General features: G+C 47.3%; 1 protein-coding gene across 1 annotated transcript; it reads left to right on the forward strand.

The window, feature by feature from the left end:
* The first annotated feature begins 2,222 nt into the window (after positions 1-2,222).
* Positions 2,223-12,349, forward strand: LOC130265027 (serine/threonine-protein kinase PAK 3-like). The gene is made up of 12 exons (XM_056513783.1): positions 2,223-2,250; positions 2,526-2,858; positions 3,271-3,438; positions 3,742-3,907; positions 4,215-4,278; positions 4,942-4,990; positions 5,751-5,863; positions 6,514-6,631; positions 8,109-8,208; positions 8,638-8,834; positions 10,644-10,781; positions 12,154-12,349. The coding sequence occupies exons 2-12, from the start codon at positions 2,577-2,579 to the stop codon at positions 12,235-12,237; spliced, it is 1,479 nt and encodes a 492-aa protein (XP_056369758.1). The 5' UTR covers positions 2,223-2,250; positions 2,526-2,576; the 3' UTR covers positions 12,238-12,349.
* The last annotated feature ends 4,705 nt before the right edge of the window (positions 12,350-17,054 follow it).

Consider the following 17,054-nt stretch of genomic DNA (forward strand, 5'->3'; position numbering starts at 1 on the left):
ATGCTTTAAGCATTTGAGTCAGTGACACTTTGATCGTTTGGTTTTTTTCGGTTGCTGGTTTTTTGAGGAGGAGAAGCCCTGCTCATTTTTTCTTTATGATGAAAGCAAAAGTGCTTTTGTTCAAAATTTCCTACCCTTTTGATGAATAGGATGAAATTCTGTTAGTGTCCCCTTCTGGGCTCCTCAGGACCAGAGAGACATTGAGGGTTTGAGGGTGTCCACAGAAGGGTAAGGGGGCTGGCATGGGGTGGGAGAACTAGCCTAGTGATTATATGCTGAGTGATCTTTAGGCTTGGGAAAGGGGTCTCATGATGGACATTCCAGACACATTTCCATAAATGCCTACATGACAGTGCTCTCTACAAGTGCTGTTTCTGTTACAAGAATCTTCTCACTGTATCCAGATGTTTTAAGCATTGGAGTCGGTGACACTTTGATTGTGTGTTTTGTTGGGTTGTTTGTATGCTAGGAGGGGAAGACCTGTTTATTTTCTTCGTCTGCCAAGCAACGATGCTTTTGCTCAACATTTTCCTGCAAGAAAAGACATAGTTTGTGGCAGTGACATTGATGCAGAAGGATCTCTTCTCTTTCCAGTCTAGCCTGTATGACCTTGCACATCACTTTCTCGTTAACAGAGCCCTTACCTTTTGGAATCTTCAGGGAACAGCAGTCATCTGATAATATAATCTGTATTGTATTTTGAAATTTAGCATGTAGTAAACTCCCTTGCTTTCCAGGTCATCCTCAGAGATCAGAGGAGCTGGGAGGAGCTTGGTTTAATTTCTCATTACAGCCACTTTAACACTGTCATTGCGGTTGTAACGAACAGAAGTCACCCTAACAGAGATGCACAAAGAATGCTATTCCCTGAGCAGTGCTCTGGGTCTGATCTCATTCCATAAGGTCATTCCATTAGGACCTACACGCTCCAGATTCTCCAAGAGTGTGGTTTATTGATGCAACAGGAGAGCACGTTCAGCACGTTGCTGATTGGAGCACTGGCTGCCTTGTGTTGATGTGTGTAGTATAGAAAGTATATACAGAAATAAATTATAGTAAGAGAAATTTTATTCTTGAGATAGATGTATGTATGTATGTATGTATGTATGTATGTATCTATCTATCTATCTATCTATCTATCTGTCTATCTAGGTAACATTTACATAATTGATTTCTCCTGGCTCTGGTCAGAGGCAGTTGGAGGTGCAAAGCTCACCTAAAGGCATCCGTTCAGTAGATGAGGAGAGACGTTCTGTCAACTGATCCCGAGCAGGCAGAGATGTTTTCCCTCTAGAAATGGATATTTTATCCCCTCAGAGTTGTTTTCCTCTTCCAGCCTCTTGTGCCCTGAAGCCCCCAGTTTATTCCTTAAATTTCTTCCTATCATAGTGACATGGAACAATTCCATGTTTTAGCTGGTGTCTGGTGACCCTGGTCATACACACAGTACATGACACATGATTTTCTTCATTGCCATCCCTAGGGGTGTGTGAGTTCATTTGTTGTTGGGCTGTTATGAGCGTCTCTGTTACCTCTGGTCTGAATTCTCAGCTGACAAAAGAGGAAGAATAAACACCTTGGTCCTCCTCCATATACTGAAGTGGCTCTCTGACCTCCATCAGAAGATCTTTACATGCCTCCTTATCTCCTGAATGGCCAGGATTTCTAACAAGAGTGTAGATGTCAGAAAGGCAGGAATGGTGGTGCAGGCATGAAGAGAGCATGAACTCCAGAAGTGTCTCTCAGAAGAAGTAAGCCCACACTGGAAGCCACCTGCAGAGCCAGGATGGAGCTGTGGGACAGGGCTGGGTGTCAGTCATGATGGAAAGACAAAGAGGACACAGCAGAAGTGGAGGGAGGCCCTCAGCAGACCCTTGAGAAATGCCACCCCTTCCCTGTCAGCTGCCTGAGAGGCTCTTGGAGCTTCAGTCCCAGACAGACCCTGATTGTACTGCCAGTGTCACTTTGGAATCTGTGCCTCCCCACGGGCAGAGAATGACCCAGGAGAGCAGCAGCACAGTGCTTTGGGAACGTGTGAGCCCGTCACTCTTAGAGACTTGGCCCACAAATGTTATATGGCAAGTTGAAACCCATCTTCTCTTGCTTTCTGTGCAGGCCCTTCTAGAGAAAGAGCATGAGCAGATTACTTTAGCAGAGGTGCCATGCCAGACTCAGGGAGAGCTGTTCCCAGCCCAGAAGCAGGAAGAGCAGCTCAGGCAGCAGGTGGAAGAGCAACAGGAGAATGGCCAGGTAAGCCTGGCTCAACCAGGTGACAGAGTGAGGGGCAGGAACAGGGGCATAAAACAGAGCTCTTGTGACTGAGGCCAGGAGTCCCACAGGCACTGAAAGCACAGAGCCTTGTAGTCTGCAGAGATCAGCAGTGGGACAAGAGGGTCACAATGGAAGCAGAGGTGGGTAGGGAAGCAGAAGGAAGTGGCAGAATGAATTTGATTTTGAGGCTGAAAGAGGAAAAATTTGAACTTGGTGGCAGCTCCCTGTGACTTGCTCTGCATTTGTATATACAGAACACCAAGGCAGAGCCCCAAGCGGAGCTGCCCGAAGCTCAGGTTTCCATCATGGCAGTGAAGAGACAGGACAAGGAGGACATGAGAAGTGTCCAAGAGGAAATGAATCCCCATCATCAGAGAGGCGATCAACAAAACGAGGTGAGTGCTGCAGTGGCAGACCCTCCACTCAAGAATTATTTCTCTGGTTTTTTTCAGAACCTCAAGGACCAGGTGGATGCAGAGCTGCAGGAAACTGAGACTATGATAAAGGAAAAGGAGAAGAGGCTGGAGGAAGAATTAAAATATATCAGAGAGAAATGTAATCCTCTGCTTCAGACTGTAGACAAGCAAGTGAGTGAAACAGCAACAGCCAGTGCAGTCACCAAACTGGTGCTTTCTGCCCTTCCTGTCTTTCCACTGTAGAGTAGCAGGGAGTGGGGTGATACCTCTGAGTGCCATCCTGCTGCAGGGTCTATCACAGCCACTCTGAAGGACATTTCAATCTCAAACGTCTGCCCTGCACAGTGAGACTAGTCCTTTGGCCTTTTGGCCAGCAGTCATTCAAACTGATTCCTGATGGCCTGTTACTGCTCTCCTTGTTTCTTGAGGTATTTTTACAGTGGGACATGGTGACCCAAATGGAGGATTGAAACAAGTTTCTGTAGCCCTTGTAAATCTGTTCTCTGCCTTTCCTCACTGTCGAGACTCTTGGCTGACAGGGAAAAGCTGTAGTCTCTGACTGCTTTGATCTGTTTGACTTGAGGTGAAAGTGTTGAGATCTCGCCTGCCTGCCTCCAAAGACTTTCAGCAAATGACTGGAAATAAAAAGCCCTGTAGTTGGTTTGAGGCACTGCAGTGGTCCCAGTCTGAGATGCTGCAGATTGGGCACATCCCGAAGATGGTGCAAGAGAGGAGGACTCAGTGGGAAAAGGTATAACATTTGAATAAGTGTGTCTTGGAGGGGGAAAGAAAGCCTTGGGAAGGAAGTGGAATGGTCATTGTGGCATCGTCCTTCAGAAAATTTATAAAAATGGAACATGAATCTGGCCGTTAACTCGAGTAAAACCAGCATTTGGTTTTGACCCATCCAGTTTGAGCAAGGACATCAGAAAAAACCCATTTAAGAGCCCTTCATGTGGCTGACAACATCTTCCTAAGGGCTTGCATTTGAAAAGGGATCTCAAAATAATCTCTGCCAGCCACCTTTCTGACATAAACTCATTACTCATCTCAGATCTGCACAGGCTCTGTTACTGAACCTACTGCAGCAGCAGCATTGTCTAAAGGAGCCTTTGTTCCCCAGACTGAGAAGAGAAGTCTGGGAAGTTTGTTCATCTCCAGCACTGACCCAGCTGCTGCTCAGCAACAGGACACTGAAGAGAAGGACTTGCAGCTACTGAGTAGGTCTTGTGTATCTCTTGTCTGAGGGACAGTGTGTTGTGTGCATGTGTCAGCATAGCTGTACCAAATGTTCCTCCTCAGTTTGGTGTCACAGGAACATTTAGGACTCCCCACAGGAGCTGCTGTAGAAAATCACTCTGTGTGCTGGCCATCTGTGCTGCAGAGCTGTCTGTCTGGTTGTTGTTGTTGTTACCCAGCCAACCACAAATGGTTGGTTCAGAGGCCACACAGTGGGGTTGCCTTTTTACATCTTCTGGAAGATGTAAAAGTCATATAAAGTCAGCATCTTGCATTTTGTTTCCTCAGGGAAAATACTGAACATGGAAAATCCTGTGACAAGATACGTTGAACTGAAAAACATTGGCAGTGGGTGAGTCCAGCCACAGTTACTTCTACACAACCATGGGCCACGAGATTTGCGGGTAAAATGTCTATCAAGTGTGAAGTCAGGCAAACTGAAGACATATTCAGACACTGGAGTTAGATTGTCTTGGTCAGAATTTGTGAGTGTGGTCAGACGGCATTGTCAAAGACATCTCCATGCTTCCAAGGTCTTGCCTGCTGCAAGCAACAGGACCTGGAAGATCTCCTTGTCTCTCAAGTGTGGGACAGTTCTGTGTTAATTTCCGTAGCATTTTGGAATAGCTCCAAATTATAAAACCATGCTAATGAAAGGAGGAGGATCTTGCTTGCCTGAAAGAGCAACCTACTTGCTATGATAGCTGTGAGTTCTCAGGAGAATTTTTTCCCAAGAGTTTGCTGAAGGAAATAGTCCATGGTCAGGATAAGAACAGTTTAGAAACTGAAACCTGAGATCAAAGAATGACCTCTCTTTTTGAGCTGAGGCACTAAACCCCAACAGTCCAGGAACAGGCCCAGTGTCCATGCACTTGAGAGGAAAATGCATCATCTGCCTTCTGGCAGACCCTCCTGTATCCTGCAGGTTTTATGCACTTATAGGAGAGATCTTGTGTCTGGGCTGGCTTTCACTCCAAATTCTAAATGGCTTCTCCTTTCTTTGTTTTGTTTCTAGGACTTTTGGACAGGTTTGTGGGGCCATCGACAAGACAGCAGGCAGAAAGGTAAATGTCAACAGCCCCCAACAGACTCTGCAGCTCTCGAGGGCTTTCCCCTCTGGTGTGAGCTGTGGCTGGAGCTTTGGGTAGAGCTCTTCAGTAAAGGCACAAGAAACAGAGACTGGTGCCAGCCTGCAAATTGCACTTGGGACAATCTTTGTCCTTCTCAGCTGCCAGAAGGAAGGCGAGGAAGGCAGCGGTTCCTTTGAGAGAAGGACGCACTCACTCGCTCTCAATTGCTGAAACAAAGGTGGTGCCTTAGAGCATCTCACTGCTCTTTGGGGCTACAGCTCCAGAGCTGTGTTCTCATTTCCTGCTGCCAGCAAATACATCTGAATGTTCCTGCTAGTTCCTTAGCCACCTGCAGTGCTGCACTTGGGAACTGCACATAGGGAGAGATCTGCAAGGCGTCCCTAAAAGCCCTAAGCCCTGCTTATAGCCCAGGATGTATCCCCAGAGTCCCAAGGCATGGATTACTTCTGAATCCCAGACAGAGCAGCAGAGAGTGTGGTCAGAGCTTTGTGGGTTATAGTTAAAACATCTTATTTACCAAGTGGGCAATGCAAAACATCAGTGGCCACGTGTCCTGAAACTGGTTCCCAAAGGAGCAGAGAAATGGGCTGTTGGAATGTCAGTTCATAATTATTCCAATGGCTAATTACAAGGCACTTAGCTCAGCTGTGTCACTGCAAAATCACTCACTTCATGTGTGCTGGGGTCTTGTGCCACCAACTTCTCAAGTTTCTGATTTTCAATGTCATTTTAGGTGGCCATAAAGAAAATAAATCTTCATGGACTGAGCAAGAAGGAACTAAAAGTCAATGAACTCATGGTCATGAAGAAGTATAGGAATCCCAGCGTGATCAGCTGTTTAGACTGGTGAGTTGTGCTTGTGTCCCATGACTTTGTTTACAAACTGCAAACATGCAAGGTAAAAACCCACTTTGGTCACCGGTAGAAAATAGAGCTGGTAATTATTAGTAAATCATTATTGTTCTGCTCATCCTCAGTAGATGGGAAGAGAGTGCATCTTGTCTGCATGAGTCTTCCTTGACACATGTAGTTTCAAAATTGTTCAAAAACCTGGATCAACTGTATCTTAATAAATCAATGGCCTCTAAGTTCACTGCCACCTCGTTGTTTTGGGGCTTGATTTATTTCAAGTGTCTTCTTACATGGGGATAAACTAGCAAGGCTTTCCCTTGGATCGTGTCTCCTCTTTTCCATTGTTGTGCATGCCAGGAATACTAGGTGTTTTTTTCCAGAAACACAAAGTGTGATAGGTTGTTTATCTGTTACTAAAATGCATTTTTCACTTGCTGCCATCTAACACATATCTTTTTTACAGCTGTACCTTTCTCCTTGAGACTGCAGACACTGAAAACACTGCACAGCCTAGAGGGAATGTCTATTCCTTTTAATCTGTCCTTGTCAGAAAGCGACCCAGAAACAAGAATCAACCCTTGTCTTTTTCAAACAGCAATGTAGCCACGCACATTCATATCCAGACTTTTGTTTCCTTCTTTCAGCTACCTTGTGCATGAGCAACTCTGGCTGGTTATGGAGTACATGGATGGAGGCACTCTGAGCGATGTCATCAGAAAGACCTGCCTGTCTGAAGGAGAGATTGCAGCTGTCAGTTGGCAGGTCAGGGATCCCTCCTGTGCTTCCAAGGGCTTGGGCAGGATTGTCTGGAAAACTGAGGCTCCGAATTGGAGAGATTTCATGTGCCAAGCTTTGTTTCTGTGTTGCTGGTAGGCTATGGGAAAGTAAAAGCATCTCCTGTAAATTGTCTGCCAGTGCCCCAGAATTCACTCTATTCCTGCACTTTGATCTCCTGCTGTTGTATACTCACTCTTGTCTCTTGTGTTTGCATTTGCTGTTCTCCACCCTGCCTCTTTAAATGTTTGCCTCGAGTCTGCCTGTACTGCATTCCTTGCCTGTAAAAGCAAAGGTGCTGGTGGCAGGACTTGAAATGAATGGCAAAGAAAAAAGAGAGACTAATTTCTCACAGGTCTCAAGAAGGATAGTAGTGCACCCAAAACAATGTTTGCTTCTGAAAGGTGACTGATGTGATGCTTTCATGTCTGTGCTGAGGCCAACAATAAAACCCTTGTCATGCAGCCACCCTAAAGTAATCCACACTAAAGGGAGGGGCGTTTCCTTTCTTGACAAACCATCGTTTGTCCTCTGCATGGAGAGCACATCCACTGCAGCAGCAGTTATTCTGCCTGGTTTGGGGACAGTCTACGACAGCAGTTGCTGTTGCTCTTTCAGAAGCTGATATGCCTTTCCTTCGAAAGATCGTGCTCCGCTGGTGTTGGAGCGGCAAGCTCTTCCTGTCAATGGCTCTGTGTTCTGCCATTATTCCCCATTCCCTTGGAAAGGGAATCATTTAGAGCTGTTTTCTTGTCCCACCCTGAGGGTCTCTCTAGGCGTGAGACCTCCTCAGAGAGGACATGCAGGTGGTCAGGAGTCTGGCTTCTCTCGGAGTTCCCAGCAAGAAAGCTTCTTGAGACGACCTTGTGTTGTTGCAAGGCTATTTATTTATCTTATCTTCTGAAAGGTTTCAATCAGCCCAACACAGGTCTGTTCTGCAAAGCGACCATCACAGAACTGCCCCTGGGCGGGCTGTGCCAAATCTTTTATACCTAAAACTATGTATACAATGTTTACAGACCCTTTCCAATGCCATGCAATCTCTTTACAATGTCCAGTTCTTTCCCCATCCAATCTGTGGTTCCCAGGATGCCTCCCCAACATGGATGACATGAAGAAGAAGGAAGAAGGAGCCCACCACACCCAGGTTCCTCCATCTTGACCACATGGCCCTTAATATAAACAAGCTAAAAACCTACTTATTCTACATTCTAATATTCTAATTTACACTCTGCTAGCTTTCATGTTTTGCGATTCTTCCCTCAGTGTTGGCAAACTCTCCCAAGGAGCTAAATCCAGCCCCTGCAGCTCTTGGGCACCATTTGGGGGTCTCAGAGGGGTCTGCCATGGGGGTTTTTGCATCCCCAAAGGAGTCAGGGAAATACCCGGACTCCCACATTTTCTCTCCTGTGTGATGAACTCACATCACTAATTTTGGCCCTCCTGTTTCTGTTTTCCTTCCCAGTGCCTGCAAGGACTGGATTTTCTTCACATAAACCACGTGATCCATGGAAATGTGAAAAGCTGCAACATCCTCCTCAGAACCGATGGTTCCGTCAAGCTGGGTGAGTACATTTTTGGTCAGGGCAGTGTTCAAGGGATGTGGGGTGTGGGGCTGCTTGGAGTGACTGCCAGCTCCAAATGGTGCTGGTGGGAGTGCAGGGCCACCTGCTTTAAGCTGAAGGTACAGTTGCAACATGCACAGAGGTATGATGAGTAACCACAAGCAGTCAAGAGTAGTGTTGGTCTTTGTATGTCCCTTCCAGAGGGAGGGAGATACAATCTAAACCTTCAGGGGAGTAAAGGCCACTGCAGTGTTTAAAAACCTGGGTTTGTTTGGAAGTGGCCTTATCCTTACTTCCCTGGCTAAAGCCCCAAGGAAGTTGAGTATGAAGAGTTCACCAACTTGCACATTCTTTGGCTGAAAGTGGGGAATTCTTTTGCTTGGTTTCGTAATTTGAGCTGGCTTTCATGGTGTGTTGTTTTCTCCACAGCTGATTTTGACCTCTTTGCTCAGCTCACTCCTAAGCAGAGCAGATGGAGTTCAGTGACCAGCACTTCTGGGTGGATGGCACCTGAGGTCATGGCAGGTCAACCATATGGCCCCAAAGTGGACATATGGTCTTTTGGAATTGTGGGCATTGAAATGGTGGAACGAGAAGTTCCTTCCCAGAACCAAACTTCTGTCTGGGTAAGGTGCAAATACTTAGTGATCTTACTGTCACTGTCACCTCTGCCATGTTCTGTGTGCCACTGGACAAAGACCCATTGCCATCTGCTGGCACTACTTCAAACAAATGTGTCTTTCTAGAAATGTCCCTGCAGCACATCAGCATCTGCTGTAGCTTTGGTTGCATAAGAAGGGAAGTGGCAGGTAACCAGCAACCTGCCACTTCTGCCTCCAGCCATGCCTGACATTTCTCATTTGCTTTTAAAACCATTGGAGGTCTGTTTCTAATGGAAACAATAGTTTTTGTAAAATGGTTAGATATGTGATAAATATCCTTCAAAATGGAGGTTGAATGTTCTGAGGTTCAATTTTATAGAAGAAGTAAGAAGAAAGAAAAAAGAAAAATAGATAAAAACAACCACCAAATCAGTGCCCAAGCAGTTCTGCTTGCTTTTTCCTTTTCTAGCCACAGCACATCAATTTTCCTGCATACTGTAGCATATTTTCCAAATCCTGCGTGTCTTCAAAACTTAAGATTTTCCAGTCATGTATTCATTGTTCTCTCATATCTCTGGGTTGCCTGGATAAGTTTAGGATGTGTTTTTCTCCGACTGCAGCTAGAATTGCACACCAAACCCCTGGCTGTTTGTTGGTACTTTAACAAGTTGATGAGCTTCAGTCAGGTGCCTGTGGCTGGGATCCAAGGGCTGTGGTTGATTGCCAGTGCTCTGTTCCTTTATTGCAGGAGCTGGGCCATCCCTGGCTTGCACAGTTCTAATGACAGTGAGGATTTCAGCTCCTCAACATGTCCAGTGGCTGAGCTCAGCTGCAGAGGGACAGGATAAAAACCCTTTTGTGACCACTGGCTGTGTGGGAGAAGGAAAGAGAGCTGCCATAATTATTTTTATTAAAGCGGAATGTGTTTGCTGTTTTAGGCTCGGAGATTTTCCTCTGGGTTGAAGAGGATAATTACAAAGTGCCTTTGGTCACCATCTATTTCAGTGCCACCAGCACTGAGCTGTTAGTATTGTGACGGACATTTTTATGGAGACCAGGCTGGAGCCTGGTGTCATGGAGAACCTTCCAAAACCTCCCATTTCTTGCCAGGTGCTTTCTGCGATGGCACACCATTAATGCATTGACCGGAGTATCCAAATGAGCAGAGGGTTACCATAGGGATAGCACTTCTCTTTCTTCCCATTTGCCCATGAAAAGATTTCCTTTTGCCACATAAAGAAGCTGAAACTTGGTGACTGCTGGGAAAGAGAGCTGCAGGTGTTTCCTGTTTGTGTGCCCAGACAGGCATTTTCCTTCCAATACATTTGTGCGTGCATCTTAATGTGTCTGTGTTGAATATGAGATTCCAAATGTTTGTTTCCTTACCTGAGGAATACCTGGTGGATTTCCTTTCTTTTCTTCCAATTCCCATTGTTTACTGGAAGAGGACAAAAAGCTTGATGAGTTTTGGTTTATGGCAGCTGTGCTTAAGGGACCAACATGCACTTCAGTGATGTTTTTCATGTAATAAACCTTGGAAATAGTACAGTTAATTAATATAGAAAAGTCCCTCTTTCAAAAAGCCTGTTAAGCTGGTGTGAATCCTCAGAGAAATAAAACATGATTTTGGTGCTACCAATGCAAGATCCCCTGGATGTTGGAAAAGCTGTGGCTGCTTTGGGGTTTGGGTGTTTTGTTGGTATAGGAAAGGCATCTCTGCCTCTCCCAGGGCAGAAACTGCCAGTGCAGAGTGGACGTTCAACAATGGGATCTGGGAGAGCAGTTACAGATGTGAAAGAAGCAGGCCGAGCCTTGTGTTTCCTTTTTCTCCAGGCTCGACACCTGACAGCCACAGGAGGGACCCCGAAGCTGCAGCAGCCCGAGCTCTTCTCGCCTTTGCTGCGGGACTTCCTGAACTGCTGCCTGCAGACAGACGAGGCGCGGCGCTGCTCTGCCAAGCAGCTCCTGCTGGTAAAATTCAAAGGGGTTGCAGGTGAAACCTGCAGTGTCCAAGGGATGGGCTCCTCCTCCACTGAAGTCCAAGGCATCAGATGAGCCCTCCTCCTCCCTACCTCCAGTCTTGGTGCTGATCAAGTGAAAAGAGGGAGGAATCCCAGACTGGGCTGGGCTGTCAGGGAGCTGTGAAGGTCATCTGGTCCAAGTGGCCTGCAATGAGCAGGGACATCTTTAAAGTAGAGATCAGGTTTCTCAGAGCCCTGTCCCACCTGATCTGGGATAGTTCCAGGGATGGGGCACCTACCAGCTCTGGAAGCAACTTGAGCCAGTGTTGCACCATGCTCCTAGTAAACAAGTTCTTCCTTAGACCTACTCTAACTCGATCTCCTTTTTGTTTAAAAATGATAGCCCATGTCCTCTTGTAACTGGACATGTTAAAGAAGGTGTTTCACACTACCTCAGAAGCCACGTTGCAGTTTTGGAAAAGTGTCAATAAAGTTTCCCTGGGGCCTATTCTTCTCCAGGCTGGATAACTCCAGGTCTCTCAATCTGTCCTCAGAGGAGAGGTGCTCTGTCCTCTGACTGTTTCTGTTGCCCTGTTTTGTAATTTGGTGGTGTGTTCAGTTTTATCTAATGGCAAAAGGAGTGAAGTAGAGCAATGCAGGGTCCAGAGGTGTAAAATGGTGGTGGAAGAACCCAAGGAAGCCAGTCCCGGCCGAGCAGTCAGAGATTTGGCTGTGGGAAGGAGGGGCTGTGGCGGGCTCACTGTGAGCCTCTGAGGGTTTGTGCCCCCCACCCCACTCTTAGAGGTTTCTGCCATAGAAACAGGGACAGCTGAGAGGGACTTGTCCCAGCCCCATCTGCTGCCTGGCATGGTCAAGCAGACAGGAACTGCCCCAGGGTTACTGCAGTTTGTGTGGCAGAGAGGAAACTGCAGGACCCTCTCTGTGCCACTCGGCTGTCCCTGCTGGGAAGGAAGGAAGGTGTCATCCAGCACAGGAGGGGCAGGGCATGGAAAGGTAGACACTGCTCTGTCAGCCTGTGGAAATTAGCATGATGCCTGTCTTTCAAAGAGAGGCACCTCTTTGTGAATCTTTGGAGTTTCCTGAAAGAAAGAAACACCAAGGAGAGAAAACACCATTTCCAGAGCCTGGGAAGGGCAAAAATCCCAGCAAGATGAAGACAGCAGAATAAACAGATGAATGGGGTTCTGGGCCAGGTTTTCCTGTGATGGCAAGGTTCTGCACATGAGTGTTGATGTGCAGGTGGCCCTTTTGTCCTCTTTCTGCATCTTTCAATGAACCAGAGCAATCCTGATTGAGCCTGTGAAGCACTGAGCTTGGAAAGTCATGATTTATTGTTTGTTTGTTTGTTTTTCTGTGAACAGCATGCATTTGTAACATCAGCCAAGCCAGCGTCAACCCTGGCACCACTCATCATTTTAATGAAGAAGAAGAAGACAAGAATGTAACGACCATGTCAAGGCATTATCTCTGCAACCCTCATAGAGCAGGATTGTAGAGAAGGATTGTGGATTAGGATTGTTGAGCAAAATTATAAATAAAGAATGTTTCTCAAACCTCAACTCATTTGGAAGCTTCCCCTCCTTCTGACTCATTCAGAAAGCTCAACATTTCCTTCTGGATTGCCAGTTGTTTTTGAATGGTGCTAAGTCACACTTATGGCTTCTTTGGTATGGTTTCTAAGTGGGGAAGGCTCTTCTTCATTTCTCCTCTCCAGACCACACTGCCTTTGGAATATAGCCCACTAGCCTGTTTTTGCCCAGCCATGGTGTTTGTATTTGAGGCAGAAAGGGCACTGGTATTTGCAGGCAAATCCAAAGGAGGAGGGGGTCACCAAGCCATCCTGTGCAGATGCAGGCCTTCTATGATGGCTAACAGCTGACCTGGAGGCTTCATAGTCATAGATACCCTAATTATAATTCCACCAGTTTATGCCATTATGGAAAAGAGGTAAACATCCCTGGGAGGAAGGCATTTCAAAGCTGGGAGGTTTAAATACCAACAATGCCAGCCAATCTCTGGCAAGCATGGACACAGGCAGCTACTGGGAAATGTGTTGGGTGGTAACCAAATTCAGCCAATTAGGAGACCAACCGCACAGGTGCTGTAAAACCGTATGGAAAGGAACTGCACTCGATAAAATTGGCTGCTGCTGTGTGAACTACGGAGTGTCGCATCTTGTACCTCTCAGCTGTGACAGCCTTCAAATGTGCCTCAAGAGCATTTGGGTTCCTGCCACTTGGATTTGCATCCCTAAGTGTGACCTCTTGCAGGAGGAGAGCTTTGATCAAATGAGAAAGCAGAAAGATCAGTGGGGGTGCTCTGAAAGATCTCCAGGATGTGGTGCAGAGCTGTCAGCAATTGTGAGGGGAGAGTGAGCCTGAGCCTGGGCAGAGGCAGGCTGGAAGGAGGCTCTTGCAGCTGCAAGAGGCAGCAGCCCGGCCCTGGGTGCCTTTTGCTGGCACCGGGTGAATCCTCTGCTCTCAGAGCCAAACTGGCAGCTGGCTGGTGCCAGGGGAAGCGCAGCCGTGCTGGGCACAGCACACACTGCTGGCACTGGCCGTCTGCAGGCTGCCCAGCAGGAGAGAAAGGCAAACAGCAGCCCAGGGCTGCTGCCCTGGCTGAGCATTGCCGCTCTTGTGCCGGCTGCCCTGTCACTCCTGGGCAGGGTCAGCAGTGTGTGCAGCACTCTGGCACAGCGGGAGGGAGCCGGGCTGCTCCACAGGTTTCAGCACAGGGCAGCGTCCTTCAGGCACGGCACTTGTGCCAGGGAACCGAGGCCAGCGGGAGGCACTGACAGCTTGTCAGCTCACATCTGCAGCAGACAGTGCCTCACACAGCTCTGGCAGGAAGCGCCTGCAATCCTGCACTTCTGCACTGAGCCAGAGCAAAGGTGTCAAATGCAGAGTATTGTGCAGAAATAGTCATGGGCACCAGGCCAGCCTGCTTTGTGCTCTCTGGAGCACAGCAAGCACCATGCAAGGCAGCTTTGAGCTGCTGGGACAGAGGGAATATGAGGATGTGCCTGAGGTTTGGGCTTGAGTAGTCAACTGATTTGGAAAGGAGTAGAAGAGTATCAGTAGGAAATTTTTCGGAATAGATGGAAGCCTCTTTTGACTGAAGGGGAAGCCATTTGGAAGGATGTAGTGACCCCAAAGTCTGTACAATACTACACCAAAAGTTTAAGCCCTTCACTCTACCTTCTAACTGATCCTGCCTAAGGTGGTTGTAGTGAAAATCAGCCCAGGCTCACACCTCTATTGCAAGGCTGTTCTTCCTCTCAGTATTAATATCTCTCCCTGATAGACTACTGAACAAAGACCAGTCTCTTCCAATATCCCTTATGAAAGGACTTTGCCTTAGATCCCCAAATTTTGCATGCATGCCTGTATGAAAAAAACCCCACAATACAAACCTTCAGGAGAATCATGGCACAAACGCAGATTCCATTTATCAAACTCACAGTAACTGCATTAAAATGCATGTCTGTGCTCTTTTCTGCAGAATTTTCTTAATCATGGCTCTAGAGTAATTTCTGAGAGATAACTAGGCTGCCCCTAACAAGTCAGGATTACTTGGCAAGCGGTAATTAGTCATCCATAAAGCCTTCCAGCAGTTGTGTAGCATTTTATCCAAATACCTCGTCCCTGGACATTGCAACCAACTTCTGATTTATGACTCCCCACTTCTTTTCTATGTTCTGAGCCAAGAGCAGTAGTAGCCTTGTGAGGGTATCCTCACATTCACAGTGACACCTCACTCCTATCCCATGTATTCTCCCATGGAAGATTCCTTGCTCTTTTTGCCCTGCCACTGAGGGGGATCTGCAGTCCGTGCCTGTCACAGCTCCTTGTGGGTTCTCAGGACAGAGGCAATACTCCGGCACACCTGGCACAGGTGACCCTTGGGCCCGAGGAGGGGCCGATGCTCTGAGCTGCCGCGGGTGTGGCGGCGAACCCGAGCAGTGCCGTGGCCTCGTTGGGAACGCAAGCAGTGCCGTGGCCTCGTTGGGAACGCGAGCGCTGCCGTGGCCTCGTTGGGAACCCGAGCGCTGCCCGGGTCACTGCCTCCCTGGGCAGGGCTGTGCTCTCACCGCTGCCGGGGCTGCCGAAAAGTCACTTTCCCCGTGTCTCCAGCTCCGGGCCACCCCTGCAGCTGCTCTCTCCCGAGCACACTGACCTGCGCCCATTCCTGGCCCGGCTGCAGGAGTCCCTGCTCTGGGGATTTCCTCCTTTCCAAGACTCACCCCAACCCCATCTCCCATCTCTCTAAGGGCTGCGTTCCGGAATGCCTCCTCACCCAGGCTCTCCTCCCTCTGCCCCGGACTCTTCCCCTTCTCCCTGGCTGACTCCTTTGCCACGGTCTCCCTGGGATTGAAAGGAGTTGATCAATAGTTAACTCATGTAAGCATGAGCTAACTATTAAGAGTCAACAAACATTAATCACAAGCCTAAGAAGCAGGATGTGCCTCAATCCAACCAAAATAAGTGAAACAGAATGCTCCTTGTTAAGAGGAACAGAACTTGTTGAAACCAGCACAGAAACTGCTGACAAAGGACTGCCCATGCTTCAGAAAGAAAGGTGAAAAGTGCAAATCAGGAAGACTGCCAGCCTTCATCAGAACAACCCCTGAGGAGACTCGCAGCCTTCCTCAGTGCAGCCACCAGAGTACAGTGCACCTTGGTCATCACGTATGCTAATGACATAAATGACTTCCGAGAAGTAATTTGTATAACCACTCCTATCCCAAGGAATGTAATGGCCATGCATGCAATTTAGCCATGAATTGTGCTGTGTAACATGCTGAGTGTATATGTTAGGAGGAGCAATCCCCCACCGAATACAGCAAATACCCTGAGTCAGTCTCCGAGAGGACTCTTAGCTCAGTGTTGGAGCAAGTCAGAGTGGCTGCTGAATATGAATCATTTTGAGTAAAGTGCTAGAAGAAAATATTACTGAGACATTGAGCATCTTTTGTTGATAAATAGTAATGGCTTTCCAAAATGTTTTTTCAGTTAATTAATTCTGTGCTTTGGGATTTTGTTTTGCTTTCTTTTGGGGCTTTTCTTTCTCAATGGTTTAGGAACAGCTAGCATAGAGTTTTGGATAGGAGACTGCCCATTGTGGTACTTTAAAACAGAAAGTTTCCATGCAGTAATGGAAGCTGGAGTTTTTCTTGTAGTAGTGTAAAAATGTATTTAGTGATGCATTTAGTGTATTTAGAAGCCAGTAACTTCTGTATACAAATATTCAATTAATATAGCATTAAGAAAGAAATATTGTAGGTATATAGGCAGTATATTATTAGAAGGATTTTCTGAAGTTAATGCATCGAGGATCTCTGTTTATTGCTTGCTTCTAATTTTTACTGTATCCAATTTGGGGTTACTTTTTATTGTTTTATTTGAATCTCAACATATAAGTAAAATCTATCCGCAGTGATCTTGTTATCTATGTTTTAGGCTGTAGTAGATATGAGTCACTGCCATCAGGATTGAATTGGTGTCCCGGGTTGGTGTTGTGTCTGCTCCTCTCCCGCTCCCACACCTCTCTGTCTGCATGGAGCTGCCGCTGGTGCCACTTCTCCCCCGCCCGGGGGGATGGGGCCCCAGGGCTGTGCTGCTTGGCTTGCTGCTGCTGCTGCTGCTTGCTGCCCAGCTTGCTTGCTACCCCGGCTGCTGCTGCTGCTGCTGCCCCGCTGCTTTCTGCCCCAGCTTGCTGTTGCCCTGGCTGCCACTGTCCCGGCTGCTGCTTTTCCCTCCCCCCCCCACCCCCCACCTTCTCTCCTTCATCTCAAAGATCTGTACCGGCTCCAGACGGGACCTGAACATCAGAGACTGCCTCTGGAGCCTGCCAAAGAAGCTTTTCACCCTTCCCAGCAATGACTCTCTCTCACTTTGGTGAAAATGTTTGGGTTTTTTTTGTCATCTGAGATTGTACTTTCTTGGTGCTGGGAAGTGTTTTTCTTGTGTTTGTTAATAAATAGGTTTTTTTCACCTTTCCCCCTGAGTAAAATTCTTTACGAGCCCAGTGAGGGGAGGAATTGTGAGGGGGGCTTATTCTCTGGGGGGCTCCTTTGGAGGTTTCCCCCCCAGTTTTGTCCTAAACTTGGACAATTGGTTTTGTGTGAAAATGTTTAAGGGCAGTCTCTGACACAAAGAGCTGCATTGTTTGCTGTTCTAAGTCCCATACTTAAATAGGTGATGTGGGTTTGTGCAAGTGCTATCTCATAACAATCCTGGTATAATAAATATAGTGCTAGTTT

The sequence above is a fragment of the Oenanthe melanoleuca genome, chromosome Z, assembly GCF_029582105.1.
Source record: "Oenanthe melanoleuca isolate GR-GAL-2019-014 chromosome Z, OMel1.0, whole genome shotgun sequence".
Classification (NCBI taxonomy): Eukaryota; Metazoa; Chordata; class Aves; order Passeriformes; family Muscicapidae; genus Oenanthe; species Oenanthe melanoleuca.